Source organism: Lepeophtheirus salmonis, chromosome 9 (assembly GCF_016086655.4).
Source record: "Lepeophtheirus salmonis chromosome 9, UVic_Lsal_1.4, whole genome shotgun sequence".
In the NCBI taxonomy this organism is placed as follows: domain Eukaryota; kingdom Metazoa; phylum Arthropoda; class Copepoda; order Siphonostomatoida; family Caligidae; genus Lepeophtheirus; species Lepeophtheirus salmonis.
The window spans coordinates 23,385,128-23,410,350 of record NC_052139.2 but is presented as its reverse complement, the minus strand read 5'-3'; the positions used below and the strand labels follow the sequence as shown (position 1 = coordinate 23,410,350).

At 29.8% G+C, this 25,223-nt stretch overlaps 1 protein-coding gene across 2 annotated transcripts; it reads left to right on the top strand.

The window, feature by feature from the left end:
• The first annotated feature begins 306 nt into the window (after positions 1–306).
• Positions 307–21,541, top strand: LOC121124446 (innexin inx2). Of its 2 annotated transcripts, none has more exons than XM_040719598.2 (7): positions 307–912; positions 9,047–9,125; positions 10,691–10,772; positions 12,667–12,795; positions 15,251–15,485; positions 18,778–18,899; positions 19,160–21,541. In XM_040719598.2, exons 1-7 carry the CDS (start codon positions 806–808, stop codon positions 19,498–19,500), a joined length of 1,095 nt encoding a protein of 364 aa, XP_040575532.1. In that variant the 5' UTR covers positions 307–805; the 3' UTR covers positions 19,501–21,541. The 2 variants fall into 2 exon arrangements, with proteins under 2 accessions (XP_040575532.1, XP_071747056.1); XM_071890955.1 differs by having other exon boundaries at positions 18,778–18,918; positions 19,160–19,258.
• The last annotated feature ends 3,682 nt before the right edge of the window (positions 21,542–25,223 follow it).

The following is a 25,223-nucleotide window of genomic DNA, read 5'->3' as shown; positions in this document are numbered from 1 at the left end:
AGAATTGGATATCAACATTGTAGTCATTCTGACCTATGTATGTTTTTATGTGCCAACTTGTAATTTTTGTAGTTTTTACATACAAACCGAAAATGATCCAAATTTACAACTTTAATCACGCCCCTACTTTTTGAAACAGTTTGCATTTATGATTCGTCCTAACTACAACTTACACGTATTTACTGATATGGGTATTGTATGTACAAAAACTCAGAGGTTTTTTCCCTTCTCTTTATCCAATCATGCTTTCTAAATGAATCATAGGAGATAATCAATTGTTTTGTCAAAAGTGAAGGAAGTTAGTCGTGTAGGATGTATGTATGTAGAACGTATGATTACGAGTGTGTGTATCTAACATCAACAATGATGGAACACGTCATGGAATGAAGCAACTAGGTCTCCCTTACCTTATACATTAGTTATACACATATGTATAGGTGCTTTAATGCGCACACTATGAAGGTACATACGTTGAATGAAGCCATATGCTCGTGTTGTTGTAACTTTTAAGGATTTGTAAGGGGTTAGGAGTATATAATTTGTGTGAAAAAAGTAGGCGTGTGTACGTGTGCGATTAAACCTCAGTTCATTTTCATTACATAGTGAAGAATATAATACAATTAAAAGGCACACAAATACGAAATATTATATGTAAAATAAGTAGACGAATCTGCTTAGATATGGAAGTCTAATACACAAAGCTAACATCTTTTACAACTATAACCCTGTGTTTGTGACGTAGATCTTTTGAATCAATTTTACAGTGTCTTACATATGTTATTTTACAATATTTAAGTAAAATAAAATGGTTACAACCGTCATTTTGGAAGGGATACAAAACTCTGCCAATCTCGTTATCAATAAACAACGACTGAGTATTGATAATTTGACCTTCAAACTCTTTTACCAGTGGTAGGTTCCTATGTGCATCTCTTTTATTTTTGCCGCCAATCTTTCTTTGTTTTAAAACTTTATTCATGTGCAAGAAGCTCCAAACACATTATAATTACTTTTTCAAGACTAACATACGTAGATAAAAACAGATATTCGTTCCTCTTGATTGTAGTACAAATAAATACCCCTAATATAATATTTTTTTATATAAAGAGTCGTTCAAATAATCCTTTAACACGTTATTTTATAATTGGTTTTTGGGTGTTAAATGATGATAGAAAATTTAATTTGAAACAAGGGACCTTCTTCCCCCCTCCCCCATATTCCCTTGTCTCGTAATATATTATTAACTTTTATTGCCGGTGAAATGGCAATTTGAAACTGCGGATGTTGTGTGTTTTATACCTAAATATCAATGGGGGTAGAAAGCATTCAAAAGAAGAATTATGAATATCTAAATAAAGTCATCATAAATTTCTAGCTATTTATGTATGTAAGTAAATGTTTTATCATCTTCCCCCAATGAAAAAATGGGGCAGAACAGTAAATATGAATAAATGCCAAAATCTGCTCTTTATTTTGAGATCTTAAAGTGTGCATTAGTATATTTAAAAAAAGTATCAATACATAATATTTAAATAAGTATTCCTGTATATCTAAGTTCAGACAAGCTTTACGGTCTATCTACACGCTACATAATAATAGTATACCCCTTAAGTGTCATATTGGTACTCTGATCTTAGGGTCATACATTTATGACGTCAGCTTAATATTTCAAAATTTTATTAGTGAACTGGTATATTATGTAAAATCCGAAATTAATTAAAAAAATCATTTTATTCATTTGAATCTACATTTTATCAACAATGTTTACTCAAAACATTAAGTTTGAGTATTTTGAATATATAGAAATACTTTATTTGTTCTAATGGTGCATTGCTTAAGATTTATTTGTTTACTAGCGGTAGTACCCAGCATTGCCTCCTCGAGGGATTAGGCGTCGGCAAAAAGACAAATTTTGATTTAATAATATAAAAGATCACTTCTCAAGAAATCATTATGTTATTTGTTATGACTTCAAGAATGAAAGAATAATCATAAGATATTTAGATTTTTTTTAAGTAACATGATAAGATTACTTATGGGGTTTTTCTTTTGTTTTTTGTATCTTCAACGCTAACGAACAAAAAACAACACACCAATGATCCTTGTATTAAAAAAGTTGATTCATTTTCACATACCAGGGTTTATATTTCATTCAAATCTTAATATATTCCAAAAATGCATATGAATTATGATATACTTAAAATAAGAATTACAAAAGCAGTTCGGCATATTCAGACACAGCTGCAATATTTTGTTAATATATATATATGATATACATCAGAGATCATTATATACAGTCCACCATGTACACACATTCCATGCTTCATGCCCACGCCCAAAATAATTTATTAATACGACTACTTTAATAGTCTTATATCTTATATCATAACATGTTTATTATTTACGTTATATAAACAAAGCACCCCATGACTGTTTTTTATACATACAGACAAACTTTCCTTTATTAATATAGATTTATAATAATATACCGCCCAATATTTCATAGGCACATTCGATCCTATGTGCTAATGCTTCAATATTTTACTAACAAGACTACATTGTAATTTCTTACATGCAAAATATGTATATGATATACATCAGGGATCACTATATACAGTGTTATATTGTTATTTCTTCGATTAAGATATGTGTATGAAATACATCATGGGATATTTTAAAAAATGTACACCCCACTACAGTTATTTTTTTACATATAGGAAGGCAGACAGACAAACTTTGCTAAATTAATATAGAGTAAGCTATTTTTAATCGAGGTTTAGGGAAATGAATGTACTTGTTTTTAATGTGAGTACTGATACATACTACAGTAACAACAAAGCTATTGTAGCTATTATTGAATGTTTAATACTCGCCAACTCATTCAAAAAAACTGATATGTACTAATTTATTTTCCACGATTCCCATAAAATAATTAATAATTGATAAAAATGTTTCTCAAAATGAAATAATTATGGGGAACTTCCATTTTATGAAATTCAATAATCTATTTATAAAAAGTATTTTAACTAACGGAAGATTAAAGAAATGATGTCACAAACTCCCCTTTTTTTCACATACTTTTTTTTTCTGGACAACTGGTGTAACTTTATTCCCAACGAAGTTAAATATACTCCAAAGTAAAAAAACTTAGCAAGCCACACAATACAGATTTTTAACACAAGAAAAAAGCAACAAGAGAAAGGTGTCATCTAAACATAAAACTTTTCAGGTGTTGGTAAAAATGAAAATAATTTATAACAAAAATAAGGGAAGATCCATTTGAAATAAACCTTATAAGCAAAACTGAAAAACTAGTTTTCGTAAGCTTGGGGTCTTTCTTAGTCCTTTTTCGTTCATTATTTCGCTCACTTTTGGTAATAATGGCATTAACCTTTCCTTCTTCCTTACACACAAATGTGTCCTAAAGATTCATCTCTATTAGTTTTGCCCCAAACTTTTGAACACGTCATGTCAGCTCCGCTTTTTGAAATCTTTCAAAATTTTTAAATACACATTACATATGTATATATTTACAATTTGTCTAAACAAATTAAATATTCATATTAACTCTTCTAGTGTCCTGTAATTTGCAATTATATTCACCAAAGTTGATTGTCAAAATAAAAAATGAGAAATTGATTGATTATATTTGAAATTCCCATATCGGGGTCAATATAAATCTCTTAAATCAAACAAAAGTGCTAAACTAAAGTAAAAGTGTTTGTGTGTCTCAATTAATTCCAGAAATTTTAACATAAATCCTATAATTGACTCAAATATTTTATTAAGTAACAATCAATTATTATGTATATATAAAGTAAAGAATATAATTGGGATTTTCTCTTTTTGTTGATTTTTATACAAGATTGTTTTTTTGTTGACGTACGACATATATACTTGAAGATGAATAACAGGTCCATTTGAAGGTATTATTATTAATAATAATATGTATTAATAGCAATGTATCAAAGGGGTGATTGTTTATAATGTCTAATGAAACGGAAATAAGAAAAAGAAATGTAATAAACGAGAAAGGACACAACTATAATAAAGAAAATGGCCTATGTAACAATACAAAACAAATATCAATTCTGTCATATTGATAAGTCAAAAAAATTTGTGAACATGTACATATATCTATAGGTAGTTACAAAACAAAACAAACATGAACTGAATGAAAACAAAAGTAGATCAGAGTTGCAATATAAGTATACGCCTATTCTTAACCTAGATTATTATTTTTTTTTTTTGGTAAGAAAGTTCTTGTTAATCAAATTAACATAAAGCAAAAGAAAAAAAAATGGGTTCTTTATTATTTGACGTTTTCAAATGTCATATTTGCTACAGAAAAATTTTCTTTTCCTTTTTGGTAGTCTTATAAGAGCTTGTTGATAATATTACTACACACTGTAGTACCCAGCATTGCCCGTAGCGATTAGGCTTTGATGAGCAGACAAACTTTGCTTCAATAATATTAAAAAAAACTCCTCAATAAAACCTTTGTAATCAAGGGTGTCCAGGTTGAAACCTCCCCCCCCCCCTCTCCTTCAAAAAAAAAAAAAAAATATATATATATAGGAAAGTTATACTTTTTACTAGAAAATTTAATATTTCAATTTTTTTCCAAAAAATTGAATAATTTGTGAGCAACTGTGGATTTTGAATTTTTTTTTCAAAAATAATTTTTTGTGAATAGCAATAAATCTATGAAATTTTTTTCTGAAAAATTTAGCTGTGGATTTCTGGAAATTATATATCAAATATATCATTTTTTGTGAGTAGCTGTGGTTTTTATATTTTTTTCAAAAACTTAATTTTTTGAGAACAGCTATGGATTTTGAAGTTAAAGAAAAAAAAAGTATTTTTTCGGAATAACTCAATAGATAATTAAAAAAAAGTATGACGTGACAAGCCAAAGAGTATTTCGGAGTCTCTAGAACGATACTTGGTGGATCTTTTGCTACACACGCATGTTGTTCTTGTTTTTTTTACTTTAGCTCGTTGCAAAACCCATATAAACTAACATTCGTTTTTAATATAAAGTACTTCGAACTTTGATTTTTACCTAGATTACCTTCCAGATTTCATATTTATTTACATATCGTTTTCCTACAATTCTATACGAATACTATTTTTTTTTCTTTTTAATATGACGTGGACGCTTGATTCTATTGTCATTTCTTATATACATAAAGTATCCATACTCAAAAATCACTTACTTTTAGAACAGATACAGACAGACTTTGATTTATGAATAAATTGATTAATTTGACTAAATTGAATTGTGTGTAAAAATCTTGTTCAAGAGAAGGTTATAGAAATATGGTAATTTTGAAGGATGAAGTATCTGCTGACGTCTATAAAGCGAAAGCAGCTTTTCCTTGTTGGCAATCGGAAGAGGGTTTTATATTTTTTAAAGTTGTTATTATTATTACTTAATTCTTGAGTAGGGAACATCCAAGCATGGATTAATAAATTGTACCTGTTGACTGAAATTCTGTAAAAATGAATGGAGACAAAAGTCAAATTTATGTGGGATTTTTGTTTCATATTGTACTTTTTAGGTGAGCCCATTTTGAGCTATTAAAATTTTCAACTTATCGTGAATATATAGCTTTATGAGGTCTGGTAGTTGTCCTCCGATGAATTATCTTCTTGTTGTCACTCATGGAATTAATATGTAGAAGTATCTTCCTTCGATTGCCTCGATCTTCCTTAAACATGCATGATGTCAAGAAATAGGCCTTAAAATAGAAAAAAATATGATGATATTTTTAACAATTTTCTAAAAATGGAACAAAAATCCTTGTACATGCATACTTTTTTTAAATATGTAGATCTATTTTTCTAAAATTATATATTGAGTATTTTTCTATAATATATATTACTAATCACTATGTATTGTAACTATGTTATATTTCTGTCGTTTTTCATCATTTTTTAACCTAAAAATGGAAATATATTGAGTTCAAAACAAGATGCAGAATCAATAATTACACTTTTTAATCATAAAAAACACTTTTACATAAGTTTTCTTTTTACTAGTTTTAATTTGGGGATTGTTTTAAGGGTAAAAAAACAATGAACGATAATAGTCCCGAATTAATATAATCCCAGACATTTTAGATGACTCAGAGAAAAACATAAATTAGTTTTGGATTCTAAACTCAAAGATAAATTGATTTTTTTTTTTTTGATTGAATTCATTTGTACAAAATGAGTATTCCCCTGTGTTATTATTAGGTCGACGTGGGGATAACCTATACTTCTGAAGCGGATAATTATAGCTTGTCATTGGTGTAAATTGTTTTAAAAATGCATAATAAAATAAATATACTTGCGATTAAATATTTTTACAATAATTTTTCTGCACTAATGCTATTGTAAATGTAGGAAATCCTCCTCTTTATATCAGTGATTCATTTTCTCGGCCAAGTTATTTATAACAATTTTAAATATATTTCAATTTATATTACAATGATTTGTATTAAGATTTTATTATTATTTGTAAAAGCTAGAAGCAGTTTATTTACGTTTCCAATAGATTTTAATAAATAATTAATGTTTTATCGATTATGAAAACCCTCACGTGTAAAGAATACAACAGGCAGCTGATATTAACAAATGTCTTTCATCCTTTTCTCACGCTCTTTTTTTTTTATATTAAACTACTCAACACAAATGATGAAGAAAATATATCAGGTAACAAAAGGGATAAGTTTTACGTCACATTTGTTATTATTTCTTACTTTAATAATCGACAATTCCAACTAGATAAATGATTCTCAATTCTGATTGACTCTGATGGATATTAAAGAGTTAACCAATCAATTTCTTTTCTTAAACTGATCCTGAGATAATAATACAACAACATATCCAAAGATATACAGTAACATCTTGACATACGAGTTTAATTCGTTCCTTCAAAGAGTTTCAAAGTCAATGCAATGTACCAATTCTAATATAAATCATCAACAAAATACAACTTTTAGTGGCTCTTGTTGTCTTGCACCAACTCTGGAGAAGCTCATATATTTAATAAAAATCCATATGTTGTGCCACTCGTACTCAAAGTATTATAATTGTTTATTTGGTTCTACACTTTGCCATAGCTAACGTTCATTGCTGCTGAGGGAAGATTTTAATCTAATACAGTCTGTCAATGTATTTCTTATTTCAGATGTATATGACTTATTGATTGATTCAACAAAATATTGTATTTAAAAATAATAATGAAACTTTGCATTATGTACATATGTATATTAATAAATACATCTTCATTGTCATTTTTGACTTTCATATATTACTCACCCAAGATCAGTAGGATTTTGTTTTTATAATAAGATAAATTAGTTTTGACTACATAGATATATACTTTAGCAAGTAGATGTTGTCTACAAATTGCAATTTCGTACAAGCTTGAACTTGTAAAAATATAATTTGCTAACAAAAATGAGCTAAATATTTTAAAATGAAGAATTAACAATTTCCTAGATGTTTGATCTATGTTAATGAATATTACTTATTATGTACTTGTGGTAGTATCCAGGCATTGCTCCGAGTAGTTATGCGTCGACAAACACATCCAATATGCTTAAATAAAATAAAAGATCATCAGTGTGTCTGTTTCTTTTTCATGAGCACACTCACACGTATCTACTGAATACTTGCATGTTATTTTCCTCAAGAATGGAAATGATATTTTGAGAAAATAAAAGATATTGTATAAGCTTCCAACAATAAAACTTGCACGCTAAAGAATGCATAACATTTACAACCCTACAACTTTGCACTTTCCTTTCATTTTCATATAATATAAAGTGATGATATTGTTGTATGGCTCCTTATTTATTTATTTCAGTCTAATCTTGAACCGTCAGTCCTTGAAAGTGGGCATTAGGGCTGTTGTTCCTAAGGACTACAAGTCCTTAAGATCGGTCCTTAACTGCCTCTCCTTGTAATTTTTCCTCAAAATATCAATGACTTTATAAGCCAAATAAGATATACGTTTTATGAGCACATTACATATCTTGGAAAAAAATATAATAGAGGAAAAAAACCTTCAATAACGTCACGAAGTATTTATTTACCTTTTTCGACGATCAAAAAGTGGGACTGGACTGGATGGGACCGGACTAAATAAGGATCGACACAAAATTAGTGATGAATGATCATTAGGGATAGGATTTTTGTAAACATGGAAAAAAAGAGAGTCAGATATATATAATTACTGAATTAAGACACTTCTTAATATAATGTTATTTGATTTGAGGAGGAATAAATTGAATCATTTCAATAAAGAGAAGAACTTTCTTCATTTAAAATAATATTTGTGAAATGAAATAATTAATTATGTTTAAATTAGTGTACATATATATATATATATATATACTATTACTATTGAAAACAACCAAATAAATTACTATGCATTTTTTAAACAAGTTAGACCAAAGATAAGGTGAGAATGCTTACTTCAGAGGGAAAGTGAATAGCAAGACTACCAAATAAATATCGAATAACAAACACACAAAACAACAATTGTTTATTTTATAATGACTTAACTTGGTCTTTTCTACATGCAGATTCCTTCTTTACAGATGACTCAGGAAACACTCTAGTTCTAAAGCGCACCCTCTCTGAGCTTTAGCTACAAATACTCCTTACTAATCCACATACATGTATGAAGTCATCCTTTTTTTTAATATTAGCTTTAGCTTTATACGCCAGTTATTAAGGTTGTGACATTATCTCATATTTTTTACCACTTTACACAGTATAAACTTGTATATAATATGAGTTGACTTACGAGATACATTCATATTTCGACACAAAAATTAACTAACGCAGAAACAAAACGTGTATGTACTATACTTTATGTTGTTGATAATCAAATTAATTATCACATTACTAATATTTCTTTTATAATTTTTTTTTGTTTTATATTTTTTACATTATTTAGGGAGCAATGTAATAATTTTGAGTTCAATAAATTATTTTGTAAAAATATTATACCTATGTACTTAAAAGAACAATTTTTTTTTTTCAGGACTGTAGCACAGTTAATATGTTTTTCCATTCTCATAAGTTGCAATCAAGTCTTTGGAGAGTCCATCGTATGTGATCTGGTAAGTATGTATTATATATTTTTTAAAGAATTATATATATATATATATATATTTGGGTTAGCTTTCAATCTGGAAATCATAGACCGGAATGAGACTGATCTTATATTAAGACTTGGGTCTAACAAAACGGTCTTTATTTGGTTCTGTCTTTTTTTTAGAAAAAAAATAATTTGAGGGAAGAAAATTACAATTTTCAAGATATTTTTTTTTTTTTAATGATTTGAATATCGTTCTGGACGGAAATATTGGTCCAGACCGGGATTCAGACCGAGTTACCACTAATATACGTATGTTTGTATAAACATGAAAAATAAAGCCAATTTAATATGTGCATATCATTTTTTTCGCCTCATTTTGCAATTATTAAATAATTCTTTATGGACTCAAGTGCTTATAATTATACATAGTACATATTACGTACCCTTAGCGTGCCTTTAACTGCATACATTTATATATATGTTTATATTTCACTAATATACAGGGTTGATCGTATAATGTGGTACACATTTTCTTTTTTCTTCAATTTTTCAAGAGTAAAATTTAAACGAGTCGTTTTGTGAGAACATTTATTTGGCAAAACCATCTGAAAACGTCGCTGTGCACAACTTGTATACAATATGTGAGACCTCATCCCAACTAATTGCCTCAGTAAGATCCCTACATTCCTTGCAAACCTTGACTATATAGTCAGATTCAAGTATGGTCCACTCCTTCTTGATGGAATCCTCTAAAGACTGCACACTTCTGTAAAGAGTGGCAAACACCCTCCCTCCAGACGCGCCTGGATAGAGTAGTCCAATGGGTTTGTGTCTGGAGAGGAAAGCGGCAACATGTTTCGATTCCAAAAATTCATGATAGTTGTTACTCAAGAAGGATTGGGTCTTAGCGGCGTGATAACACAGAGCTCCGTCTTGGGTGAAAACAAAGTTGTCCACGAACTTTTCTCTGGCCCAAGGTAGCACTTTCTTATCCGGAAGTTTGAGGTAAGCATCTGCATTAAGTCACTTCTTCCTCTCCACAAAAATAGAAGGACGTACTTGGCCTGTCCTGCCACTGAATGTTTTGTTCTGAAGACATATCTCACTGAAACTGTGACATTGTCTGAATGTTTGGTTAGCAGCTGTTTTGCTTATTCACAGTGGGATCAACAGTGAAAAAAATTTCATCAAAAAACGAGCAGAACTTTGCAGAATTTTTGTTCGGTAAGAGAAAATTTAGAATCTTCTTTGCTCTTTCCAACCGTCTCAGCTTGATTGGTTAAAAAATTAAATATTGGGTTGTCCTCCTCTGTAATTTTGCTACAAAGTCATTCCAGATTAAAAAGAGAAAGGAGAAAAGGAGTTTAGCTGTGATGACGTTTTATTAAAATAGGTGTGAGTCGCTATCAAATCAATGAAATATACACAAATCTCACTCTGTATGAATTAAAAACATCAGCAGTGATCGGGTGTACTTTTTAGCTCTCTAGTTGTGTTTTTTGTTTTATTTTTTAGTTTTCTCATCAATCATCAATTTTAAGAACGCAAGATTAATTTCATCAATGATTCTTTTCTTTTTTTTTATAGCCGCGTAAAGGAGTGAACCAGAACGTCCTACAATCCTACTGTCTAATGTACAGTACATTTAATATCCCATCTTCGTTTACGGGTAAGTATTAGTTTTCAGACCCTGTCCAAGACCGTCTTTTTTTTTCTTTGTTATTTTGGTTCTGTGTTAAGGGATTTCTTTGGGACCAACTTAAATTGTATCCTGAACCAAATTTTTTTATCTTTAAATAAGCCGATTTTTTTTTTTTTTTTTTTTTTTTTTTTTTTTTTGTCAAAATCTAAATATACCGATTTTCTTGCCTATTCTGATTTATGAGCATTGCATTTCCAAAAAACCCAATTACATGATTACTACTAGATGTGTCAGCAGGTAGTGTTGTGTCGGTCTGGACAGAATGAACCGGAACGACTATACATAGTTCAAATTTAATGAGTCAATGACCGATGTAAACTAGAAAAAGAAAACATGTGATGTCACAGTCCTTTTTTAAATTGATATATATGAATTATTATAATTCCTGTTTTTCCGCAGGGTGGTTATATTACTTTAAAATCTTCTTTCTTTTGTGGTCTACGTCTTCAGTCCACAGACCGATGCAGGATCAAATCACGTGACAAAAATTATATATATATTTGTTTTTTTGGTGGACTGACCGAGTGACCGACCGGCAATGGACTGACCCAACACTATCCGTAGGATTATATATTGGGGGGTTGATCTTTTTTTTTTTTAATTAATAAATTTTAGGAAATAATTTGAAAATTAAACAACAAATATTACATTTTTTCAGACAATAATTCAAAAATTTAGAACTTTACACAAAAAAAATTCAAAATTCCAATGCTATATATAAAAGATATAAATGTTTAAAAAACAAAGTACAAAATCTACAGCTGTTCGTAAAAATTAATTTTTTGGAAAGAAAAATTACAAATGAAAAAATATATTGAAAAAAAATTTCAAAAATCCAATGATATTACCAAAAAATTAAATTTTTAGGTAAAAAAAAAAATATAAAATCTTCTAGTGAAAAACAAAAATTGCTTAATTAGGGAGAGGCCACAGCCCCTACAGCCCACACTTTGCCGAAGCCCCTAACTACCTTTCACAGTTTTTAGTGGCACATTCAAGCCATTATCAAAATTGATGAAGGCTAAATGGAAGAATTGAAATAGGAACAGATGTGGTGCCAGGATCTGTTTCTAAAATAAAATTTGTGCAAATTTGGGCATTCAAAGTGTCTAGTTTCCAGATATGCACCCTGTATGTACAATTTATGAATATATAGATACAATAATAAGCAAACAATGAAAAGGATCAGAGCCCATTAGCAGCTTAGGGCTCTCTGGCTCAACAAAATGTATTTCAATAAAGTATATAGAACTTTTGTTCTTACCTATGTACACATATATCATACGATTATTCAATTTCCTTTTTATGTCTTGGATGTATTTAGATACGTATTTATACTTTCCTTCAATTTGCATAAATAAGGGTAGAGTAAAGAACTCATGAAATAGGGATTGTCATGAAGAATAAAGAAGATAAAATAACTCCCTTCGACTTTATTAAAAAGTGTACATACATAACTAAGAAGAAATCCCCTTTTCCTCTCTAGCCATTTCTGTCAGCATACCTACATAGATAGATACTTGGATATTACATATAACTACGTAACGTTCAAACAAAAACAAAATGTGTAAACCCAAAAAAAGTCTATCTAATTTAAAAGAAAAAAGATCGTTTAAAGAATAATAAAAATTCAGTCGTCGAAAAACGACAAAATAAAGACCCCTTTCCCACGTTGCTATTATTTAAATTAAAGGGGGCTTTTATTATAATTATTTTCTTGGAAAAAGGAAAAGAAATTATCTTGAATGTTGTTTTAAAAAGAGACATTGACTACCTCAAAGTAATGGGTGATTTTAAATAGGAATTGAAGTACAATATGTTTAATAAACTTCTTTTATTAAACTTCTATTTCTTCCAACAGGTCCCTGTGCAAGGACCCAGCCTCGTGAATCCGTGTACAATACCTACTACCAATGGGTCGCTATATTCCTCATGATTCAATCCATTATATTTTACATACCAAGGATTATTTGGCTCATGTTGGAAGGGGGTAAGTAATGTTTTGGTGCTAAGACGATTTGCTAAATGTATATTTCGCAGAAAATTATTTCACTTTTTTCTTGCACTTTATTTTCATTTAATTTAAAAATACATCAGAACTTTGCATAAATATACAAAAAATGACATCAGTAGACAAGCATTTTTTAAGTACAAAACAAAAGCTCAAATTGAGAATAAAATATTCTTACATAAAATACTGCTAAATACTTAATAAAACAGGATTATAATGAAAACAAAATGTTAAATTTTAACGTGAATATTTTTTGGAAAAAATTCTAAAATCCACAGCTTTCACAAAATAAACAAGTTTTTTAGTAAAAAAAGTCAAAAATCCCTAACTATTCACAATTTTTTTTTTTTTTTTTAAATCTATATTTACTCAAAAAAGAAATTGGGGAAAACAATCGAAAATCCATGATTATTCTCAAAAAAAAATTCGAAAAACCATTTTTACTCTTTAAAAAATTATTTTTATTTGAAAAAAAATTCAAAATCCACAGCTGTTAACTCAAAAAATTTAAGAAAAAAATTTCAAATATAAAATTTTTTTAAATTTTTTTTTATTATTACATTTAAAAAAAAATTATAAATTTTCTTGTAAAAAGGAATATTTTCTAAATTTTGAGTGGCTAAATCACCACCACGGACGGTCCTGAAATATATATCACATGTAAAATATTCTTCCAAAATCTCAAGTACCCCCTGGAGTGCCTCAAAGTAACCCAAGGGGTAGATGTACCCCCATTTGAGAACCACTGAATTAAAGGATCTAAACTATAGTTGAATATCTTAGCTCCTCCCACAAATTTGAATATGTGGTCTGTTAATCCAAAAATAAGCTAGAATGTGTATTCAAACAATCTAATGTGGATTACGTTTGTATTTTTGGACAAATTATTCTCAGTTTATATCAATATATATTTCTTATTAACCCTTTGAATGGATGGCAAATTGCACTTAAAGAGATCCAAATATTGAAAGAATAAGAAATTGGGCAATACGGGGAAATTGTAAGTTTTTTAAATCAAATAAAGATTATAAACTATAGATGAAATTCATGAGTTTCTTTACTCATCATACAGATTTGAAAAATAAGAATAAAATAAGTTTAAACCATTTCTCTCATAACGTTGCTTAGGAGCAGCACTTCAGAAAATAGTCTCTATTATCAAAAATTCTCAAATAAAAGATTACTTGCAAGAATTATTGGGTTAATACATATATGTTAAAGGATAAATATTAATGCATTTCAGCCTCAGAAATACCGGAGTTGGTGCAATAATCTTAGTATAATTATGTCTAGGAAATTGTAAGTAAATTTTTTAGTACTAGAATAGTAAATTTAATTTCATTATTTAATATATAGAATAATGTTTATAGAATATGAAAATAAAATAAATTTATTTTGCAATAATTATGAACCTTTTTTTTCTAATAGTCCAAACATTTCAAAAAAGAAAGATTTTATAAATATTATTCCACTTATTTGTAATTCAGGAGAGACAAGGTTAAAATATCTATGAACTCTTGAGGTCCATAAATAATATATATGGAGTAAAAAAATAATTGGGATATTTTGCTGTTTCTTGATTTTTGTTCAAGATTGTTTATATTTTTAACGGCAACAAATATTCATATTTTAATACCACTTATAATGGTATAATGATAACCTATTGTTATTATTCTTTTAACTTTACTAATTTCTTTCAGAGTAATATAACATCTAATTAGTTTAATCTATGTAAAATAATATTTTTTATTAGTTAATGATATTGTATATAAACAAAAGAGTAGCATGTAGTTCGAATCCTCTGGTCATTTAAATAATTTTACCGTTCAATAAAAGCAGAAAATCTTCTTTTTTTTTTAATTAACCCAATATTTAATGTGCATACCTATTTGAGTCAATTGAGGATTATTATTCAAATTTGTAGGATGAGTTAATATATCCAAGAAATTTAGCAATAGTTTAGAACTTTTATCCGATCAAAAAACTTATATCGGCCCGTAATGGGCCTTTCAAATAAAATCTTTATATACTTTAAGTGTAATTTGCTGTGAATTAATGAGTTCTTTCATGATTATAGATGAGTGAATTATAAAGCAATGTAGCTCAATGGACAGGAAAATTATCTCTCGTTTTTTATGTTTTATTATAGTACTCGTAATTCTTTATTGTTTACTTATACTTAACAAAAAAATCACTTTTTCACCCGTTAAAATTTGAAGAAATTTGACTTTGAAATAATAGACAAACAATTTTTGGTTTTTCAATATGACCAAAAGGATTGAAAAAGAGCAGGAGTGCTTTTGATTTTCTTAACAGAACAAATACTTTGCATACGGAGATATTTTTTTCGGCAAAATGTCATTAGAGTGAAATATTTTCGTCTAATTAAATGAAAAAAGTGAAAAACACGCACTTATAAAATATCCATGATTAGGATTAATGAGCTATTTGGGAAAGGGAACGACGGGAAAGCTCATAGAAGATATGGACCAAAAGACAGATGCACTCCTTTCCGTGTTCAAGGACCAGTTGGAGAATAAATACAATCGTTACACCTTTCTGTTTTTCTTTTGTGAAATTTTGAATATTATTATACTCATCTCTCAGTTCTTCATTACAAATGTGTTTCTCCAAAGGCAGTTCCTAGACTATGGACCCAAGGTGTTCAGGTAATGACTACTACCTATATAAATCATTAAACAACTTCTACTCTTTCTCTACTATTTATACTTTTTTCTTTCTTTTTCTTCTTTTGAAGAGTATCTTCTTTAATTAAATAACATTATTCGTTGTTACACATAACAACAAAATTTCCCAATGGACTACATGTATAAACTAAAGGGGTTTTTGTGTGTGTTTATTTCTACGTTTTTCAAAAAAGGGGTTTTTGTTTAAAACAACAATAACAAGATTCCTTCTGTTGTATTTATTAGTGCTGAGGCTCGGCCCAAGACCGAAATTTTTCTTACAATTTGATCTAAAGCGATTTTTTTCTTTGCAAAAATTTGGACCGATATATCAGTCCGGAGGAACGTTGAACGTAGACCATTAATTAATCCTTTTCAAACCGCAGAAATAAAACTTCCATCTTCAAATATATACCTATTCTTTTTTGTTTTTCTTCTCTGGCGTTGCTATCTTGAATCACAGAACCTATCCTTCGAAAAGAAGCAGAGAAAATGGTCCAAAATAAGTTGGTAAGGTTTAGCGAATTATGCTCAAATATGTCATTATTCTTAAATAATTGTTACCAGCTTGAAAGGGGACTAGCTTTAATTCAATCAACAGCGTCAGAGTATATTCGAAAGTGGAAGCCAAATTATATAATGATGACGGCATCTAGATTTTTTTCAGCCGTGACAAGGAGAGGCATTTCATAATTTTTGACAGAATGTTTTAGTTCTTTTTATAAATGCCAAATTTTATTAATCTATTTATTTATTTTAGAATAATTTAAGTGAATCACTTTTTGGTTGAAAATACCAAACGTTAATAAGTTTTACCATTTGAGGGATTTAGCCCCAAAAATTAAAACATTGTAATACGATCACAGATGTAAATTTGTCTAATATATATAAATATCATTTTTTTAGATTTGACCCCCTCCCCACCCCCACAAAAAAAAGAGGCCACTTTTCAAAATTATCCAGGGATGTTTTGTTTTTTTCCCCCTATTTTAAAGACTTGTATTGCATAAACTAACTCTAAGAGGTTTTGTTGTTAAATTAACTTTTTCCGAAAATACATGTAAACAAAACATTAAATTTTCATAATTGCCTTGAAAAATATAAATTTCTTCAAAAAATTGGAAAAATCCCAAAGGGCACATCCTCTATTATAAGTTGAGCCCACTTCCAAGTCCATCCAGAAGATTGCCAGGGTCAATCGGAAAATTGTTTACAGGTATAATAAACGTTTGAAGAATGGAATCGAGTCAGATAGGAGGTGAGGTATTGGAACAACCACCAAAATCCACGAAGATCCTTACTGATTGTTTGGGATCTGTCCCGATCTACCTTCTTCAAAGAGCTTACCTAAATATAAAGGTCTTAGATCGGTCCAGGATTTTCAAACTGAACCCCAACAGTAATATTTATCTACTCGTACAGGAGAACAAATAAAGAAAATGAATAGTATTTAGTTACATTTATGAACATCATTTGTATCATATGTATCGTTGAAGAATTTAAAGAAAAGTGATTTTCCTTCCAATCCAAAACTTGTTTTGAGACTCGTGTCTCAGAAGGAATTTTTTGTCGGTTTGATCTTAAGTTATTTTTTCTATATTATTTTACAACGAGTCTGGTCCAGAATGAAATGGTACGGAATTAGTTCTGTCTTAAGGATTTCTCTAAAACAAAATGCACAGTGTATTTTGCCTAGTAAAATTGTGGTACAGATTATTAAGGTGAGACAAAATTGCTGTGGGTATTATCATTGTGAGCAATGTATTTTGAGTAATTTCACTGCAAGGCAACCTCATCTTTACTTTCAATAAATATAATATTCCGACAATAAATTCTGGGCCCAGCATTGTATCTGCACTACCCATGGGCTGATATTTATTATAGCATATTAAAAGGGGTCCTTGATGCGTATAAAATCAGTACCGGTAGAGTTTAAAACAACTTGGAGCTTAGCACTTCATCTTTACAACCTGAGGCCCGCAGTGTATTTCTAGATATTATAATAGGTCCAGATACTCCGGGATGCGACTGCGTTGGAAGTTTTTGATCATTCATTTGATTGCCCGAATATAATATAAATTGCAAGTAAATTGATGATGTTGCCTTGGAGTAAAATTACTTAAAATAATGTTGTTCACAATAATATGAGCCTCAGCAACTTTATTACTAATGAATATTTTCAGAACAATTTTACCATGCAACGATATTAGCCAGCGATTTTGTTGGCAATTAACTTGTATAACCTGAAAATCAGGGGATAGAGTGAAACCAAATCGAAAAAAAAATCAATATCAGACCAGGGTCCTTAATATTATCATTTAAACATGGACAAGCATAGAGCTTCTACGTGTCAAGAAATTTGTCTTCCTTTTTTATATACACCCGTCGTTGTGAGAATCCCCCTTAATCTAATTTTAATGCACTCGTTTTTTGTAATTGATAATCTGAAAAAATAATTTTTCTTTTCCTCATCTGTTGTTATATTTATTTAACTCCGGAGAAGAGAGCCTCATTTCCCTATTAAATTAAATAATATTCCAAATCTGGTTGAACATTAATGTGTCCCTCAGAGCTTTTGTATCGGAGTCCTTCTTGGACTTGCAGTAGAATTAAGGATCAATATTGGAATAATTTTTGTCAATATCCTTATTTATTTCCTTCAAAGTATTCTTCAAATTATCAGGAACACAATGGATGATTTTCAGTTTCTTTTTTATATAACAAAAAAAAAGGACGCAATTTTCACCCCTATGTAGATAGTATAATACTTATCAGGTGAGTTACTACCTTCAGCTCCCCCTAATGTTTTTTTATGAAATATATATATATATATATGGATATGTTACGTTCAAGTTACTATGTCCGTATTAGTTGGAATTTTTATTAGCAAATGATACAAGTTCCAACTTCTTGGTCTTAAAAAGCAATATTTAAGTACAACATTGGTCTTTTTTCATTACCAACTAGGTTAATTGATAGTGTAATGTCATTTTGATCAATTCGTATTACGTTCAAGTTTCGGCAGTAAAACGGGGACTGTTAATAAATGCTAATTATGTAATCAAAATGGAGAATTTCCCCAATTTTTTACTGCATTTTCCAAATTTCCTGTCCTTTCTACATAAGTAAACAATAATAATAATGTTTACAATATATATAATAAGGAAATTAATATTAGTAATTGTATTACACTGTTAATATTTTTTGGGGCTAATCCCCCAAGTGAATAACGCCTCCTATCCTCACGACTCACTCTGTTGCTTTTTAATTGCAGCTTTTATCAGAAAACCCAAGATGAAGTGATGCTCAATAATGAAATCAATCCAATGTGTGAAGTTTTTCCTCGAATCGCGAGCTGCAACTATTGGAAATATGGAGGAGCTGGAGTGCAAATGAGTAATTAAAAATAATTCATGTAACATTGATATATGTAATTAATGTCCGTGTATTTCCACCCTACTCCTTATAAGCTTTTCTCCTTAGTGTTATTAGTATATTATTCTAGTACAACAACACAGAAAATATGAGGGGAATGAGAAGGGTTTCTTTTTTTTCCCCTGTTCTTTAATGTAATCATAAATTATATTACATTTAACCAACATAGCATAATACAAAGACAAAATGATTTGATTTAACTTCCAAATCCCTGATTTCAGGATACACGGCCCTCTGCATTCTCTCACTCAATATCATCATCGATAAAATCTACGTCTGGCTCTGGTTCTGGTATGTCTGTCTTTTTTGTATAGGAATAGTCAAAATCATTTCCCAGATATTCATCACCACAAGCAGACGGATACGTTTTTGGTTGATGCAAATGAAAATGCATCGGTTCTTTAAGGAAGGAGAGGATTTGAGACATATACGGAGCTATCTCGATTCTTGCAAAGTTGGAGACTGGTTTGTACTCTATCAAATGAGTAAAAATTTGAACAAGCGTTTCTTTTATGACTTCCTTGTAAAATTGAGCAAGGAAGGAAAGGTTCATTCCCTTTAAGGAGAGTGATTTGCCTTAAGCATGGAAATCTAGGTACCTCTGGACAGCCTTTCTCCGTTTCCCAAATGAGTCTTTTTTTTTCTTTTATTATGTACAATAATATACTTTAGTAAAATAGGGGCCGAATATAGTGTGTTGAACATTTTCAAAAATTTAAACTACAAATATCTGCAATGATTAGTCCTGTTCTTTTTTTTATATGCACATTTTAGTATAAACAATTATTTTTGACAAAATTTTAACTTTAAAATTAAAAATGCATTACTAGACTTAGGATTTGTGAGGGATCGCTCTATCTCTCAAAAAATTACTCACTCTGTTCTTTTTAGGAAAAATTGCTCATTTTTCCTAAACTGGTATGAAATAAATAGAGCCAATTTGTAGAACAGCTTCTGATGATTCTTTTATTTTATTGTTCGAGGGGAAATCCACCTATATAAAATTTTCTCCGTTAGGCTCTTTTTTCGGAAGTAAACTATGATTACATTATTGGATATGTGAGGAAGCCAGCCAGTTAGAGGAATTAGAGCCACAATATCGACTATTAAATAGTCCCTTTTGAATCTGCACCAAAGGATAAATACTTTTGGGACAAATTGCGAAATCTTGATCTTCATGCAAAATGTTGGACATATAATCCGTGGTGGTATTGATGAGATGAATCCACGTAACAAGACTCCTGAATATATCTCACCAAATTAAAATTTGCTCTAACTACTAATGAGGACGACGTCTTTTAATATGTTTAAAACTACCAAAGCCAAAAATGAAAGGAAGGAAATCTTTTTTTTTAAGTCTTGATTCTACATAACACTTTTTTGCTTACTTTGTCCAAAAAAAATTCTCAAAAATCCTTACCATGGATTTCGTTTTATATATTTCTTTTTTTTCCAAAGAATTATAAACGAAAAATGTATTTAAATACAAATTATAGTATTACTAAGAACTAAATACTGTAAGTGTATAAAGTAAATAAAAAAAGAAGAATATATGACTCATGTGGGAAAATAAAGGCAAACAAAATGACGTTGATAGACTTCCATGTATCTAGAATACTCCGATTTGAGGGCTCAGAGTGAAGACAAATAAATACTATAGAATGTGTGAATGAACTCTTATGCATAAAATGACTTTCCTCTCAGTATTAGAGATATTGAATCCGAAGCCATGACATACTCAATTCAGAGTACCTATAAAGTGAAAAATAATTCCTGTATCTATATATGTTAGAACCAAATATATTTCTTAGTCATATGCTACATAATATTCTACGCGTCTTTTTACGACATGAAGTCTATTTTATTCACATTATACATACGTATATATATATATATATTTTAATGTTATTATTTTATACAATTGAGGGCATGCATGCTCCTTCGTTCTCTTGTCCAACTCCTTAGCGTATGTAGTATTTTTATGTTTCTTTCATTCAATGATATAATTACTTAATTATACCTACTTACATATATATATATACTAATAAAGCAAAGTCTGTCTCTCCGATTGAATATATGAAAACGAGTCACCGGGTGGTGTACTGTATAGTATAGTGCACCATGATGTATATCATAAACATATTTTGATCTAAGAAGATGAGATATTGCAGGTATGTCCATATATAATCAAATATGTATACTATTGAGTAGAAGAACGGAGAAATAACTACTAAAATAACATGAAATATGAAAGAAATACCCATTTATTTGATGCAAATAGTCGAAAGTATACCTATATTTAAAAAAAAAGAAATTGATAGCTCTATATTGGCATTAAATAATGTCATAAAAACTCTGATTTATTAATTTCACAGGCCTGATTTTTTAAATATGTATGTATATGTTTGACTATTTAAATATAATAATTTTGGTCATAGTTGTAATTTAATAGTTTGCCTTCTCCATTTGTATCAGGCGCGCTTGAGCCTTTGCTTACAGGTTTCTAGTATTATGTATGCATACACTGTATATAATCCACTCTGATGTAAATCATATAAATATATTTGAAATAAGAAATAAATATGTTGTCGTAGAGCAATGTATCCGGGGTTTTTTTATTGGTCTATGTATATCCTTCATAATTCATGTGCATTTCCCCTATATGCTAAGATTTGAATCAAATATAAAGCTGGTATATTCAAATGAATTTTGTTTGTTTTTAAAATTTAGTATTCTTTAAACTAAATTACTCATCAGTTGAACTTGATAATTGTCTGTAGTGTAAAAGGGATAGTATCTATGATCTTGTTTTTCACAATACCATATTGTGATCCATATAAAATTTTCCTCAAATCTTTGTTTATCCCAACATATTATATATATTTTTTCAAAATCTTATTATTATTCTTTCATTCATGAGGACAGCCCACGTCATTTGAATGGATATAAGTAATGAGTAGTTACGTGTGAGTGTGCTCTTGAAAAACGAAGAGTAACACTGGAGATTTTTTGGGAGTTATTTTTTATTTTATGTAATCAAAATTTGTTATTTAGCCAACACCTAATTAATCCAGGCAGTGCTGGATAGGGATGCATGAGTTCTCATTTATTCTTTTCAATCCATTTTAATCTGAGGATTGGTCCTATTGGTCTTTGAGACCGGTCCTTCGGACTGTCAGTACTAGAACTGATTTAAAAAAAGAAAACAGTAGAAAAAGTTGAGTGACACTTTCATGGGAAAAACTTTAAAAGTTTTTATAACGAAACTGGACGGTACTGCAGTCTTCCACCCTAAATAAGGAGAGACACAACATTAATGCAGGGTACTATCGCTGGTTATGAAATATGTAATAGTATACTCAATTTTCTTAAAAATCCCTGTAACTAATATCATTTGCAAAAATGAGTTATTTAACCAATCATGTGGTGCGACATGCCTCATTATCATCAAGGGAAATAATGAATTCGTCACAGTTGGGAACGTTTCTGTGGTGAAGCTCATTACATGGAGCACATCAGCAGGGATTTACTTCCAATGAGATAACAGTGAGAGGGATTTTAATCATTGCACCTACTTCCTTGAAGGTAAGATGAAGAAGAAAAGAAATAATCCGTACTAACCACTTCTATTAAATTACAAGCATCTTATTTATATGTCGTTATATATTTTGTATGTGCTTAAAAAAAACTACAGAACAACATATCTTCATGCATGTATGTACTTGTATGCTATGCGAGGAAGGGGAAAAAAGTATAATAGATAGGAAATGTTTTAAGGAAAGAAACATACAGAAATCATTGAGGGGAATCTTTAATTGGCTTTCTTCCTTAGGACTGATAGCCTCTTCATTTCCTTCCAACCACTATGTTACTTATATCTATACTTCTCTCCTTGTTACCCCCCGGATCAATTTAATTCTAGAGAACCTGAATAAGTAGATAGGGATAACAGAGACACTCACAATATCCATCCTTATTAGAGACATACCCATGTAAATTACATAAACAACATTACAAGGAGATGTACAATTTATGTGGGTGTGAGGAAACGTTTGTATATGTGCATGGTATTTTTATAAATGCCTTAATTATTACATATGTACGCATTACTTATATTATCTACATACTAAACCAGTGGCTCTCAACAGTTTATGGAGGTTAGGAAAAATTAGAGGAATAAGTCATCTTAGAGCGTCCACATTATTGAAATAACATTGGTTTGAATCTTAATTTAACAGAAAATAATACGGTCTGTGAAGTGACACTCACTGTTAGGCTAGATAAGAGATGATAAATTGAAAAAGACATTTGTATTTTAATTTGACTCAATTAAATTGATTATGACAGGCAATTTTCACTCAATCTGTTCTTGGCAATAATCTGTTCCAGATGGACACTAAACTTTTTACAGATGTTCTTGTTGAAGCCCTGTTCCAAGTTGGTTCAACTGTCAGAACATTAGTATAGTATGTAAAAATACGTATCTAATTACATTTACTATGGTGTATCTTTGATTCAGTTTGAATTTAAGTTTCAACTCTATTTAAAATTTTAACTGGAATGGACTCCCTACAAATCAACCTTTATTTCTAGAGTATGTTATTAGTCAAAAGTGTCCAATGCTGAACATTTTTTTATCTATGTGTGATCTTGAATTCTGACCTTGATCTTGTTTGTTTAATGCATTTATTGTGCCTATAAAATGACATTAATTTGAGTTATGTGTCTCATTTTATGGGTGTATTGTTGAGGAAGAACAAGGGTCATAAATTTTCATTTAACGCGTTAAAGTTTTTTGTATTATTGAATTTATTTTTCATTTCAAATAAATTTATTTTTATGATGTTTATTTCTATAGTTATTGAGTATTTCATTTGGGGTACACTCTATAATTAGTGATTAAAATTGAGTGTGTTTTGGGCTTGTCAAAAAAATGAAACCAAAAATCAACATAGTAAGCCTGGCAAATAGAAGAATATTTTGGAGAGCAGCTTATATGCATCAAGTTTCAAAAGATAAACTGTAACGAGGTTAGAGGAGGTTAAGGAAAACAACGTCAAGATTCGTAAGAATTATTCCGATGTAGATCTTAAATTCTATTAGGAGTCCAACAAGGCCTTACAATTATAACTCGGTAAAAAATCCACAGGGTGAATCTCCGTCCTTTATAAGCATATACGAATGTTCAATCAAGTTTTTAATTGAATTGAATTTAGTAGGAAAGGAAGTACAGTACCCAGGGGTTAAATAATGATAACAACAACTAAGGAAAAGAAAATTCATTTTTCAAATTAACAATTCCAAAAAAAAAACCGTCACGACTTAAAAAATATGTAGGAATTACATCATTATGCTTAAATTTCCCTGCAAGTCTTACTTTCTTTTTCTATCTCGCAATTAGAATCAGCCTTAGAGGTAAGTTGAAATTCAAGTATCGTAACTTTTTATTAGTAAGAAAATAGAATCGCTAAGTGAAGCATCGCAAGGCGATGAATATAGTATTGCTCTAGGAGAGGTTTCTCAACTTTTCCTAGATATTCAGACAATTTGTACTTTGTCATGAAATGTCTCATTATGTAGAGGATCTGGTGACTGAGGGACGAGGCAAAGATACAAGAAAAAGTAGTCGTGCTTATAAGATGAAATATGATATCTCCTCCGGCCTCCTGGATCTACTTCGAGTCTCTTCCCTTCCCCAATAACCTATAAGAGACAAACTCACACCCGCCTTCATATAATGATACCTTCATGGTCCTCCATGGTCCTCCAAAGTCCTAACTGTCCGAATATCTCGAAAAAGTTGAGACTCCTACTTCTCTTCGCCTCGTTTCACTTAGCAAAGGCATTTTCTTATTATTAAAAGGTTGTGGGAATTGACTTTCAATTTTTCGCTGGACGCAGTCTCCAATTGAGATATTGAGATATTGAGATTTTTTTCCTTTTTTTTTTGGACAGATCTCCATTATAAGCAGGTTTAAGACTTCCAAAATCTATATTAAGGAACAAGTTTATCTATTTGTATACCGTAAAGTCATTTTTGAATATCTACGGGTGGATTCACAGGAACTCTTATGGTAGCTATGTGAAGTTTTGGAGTTTCTTCAAGAAAGAGAGGAGGTATTAATAATTGAAATGTACCAATACCAAAATTTGATACGATCCGATACAATTTTTTATACTGATTCTTTATTAAGTATACAAAATTACCTTAACAAATAATAAAAGTATTTACTTTGTTTAATATTTAACTTTTTATTGGTTAGGGCTAGGAAAGAAAATTCATAA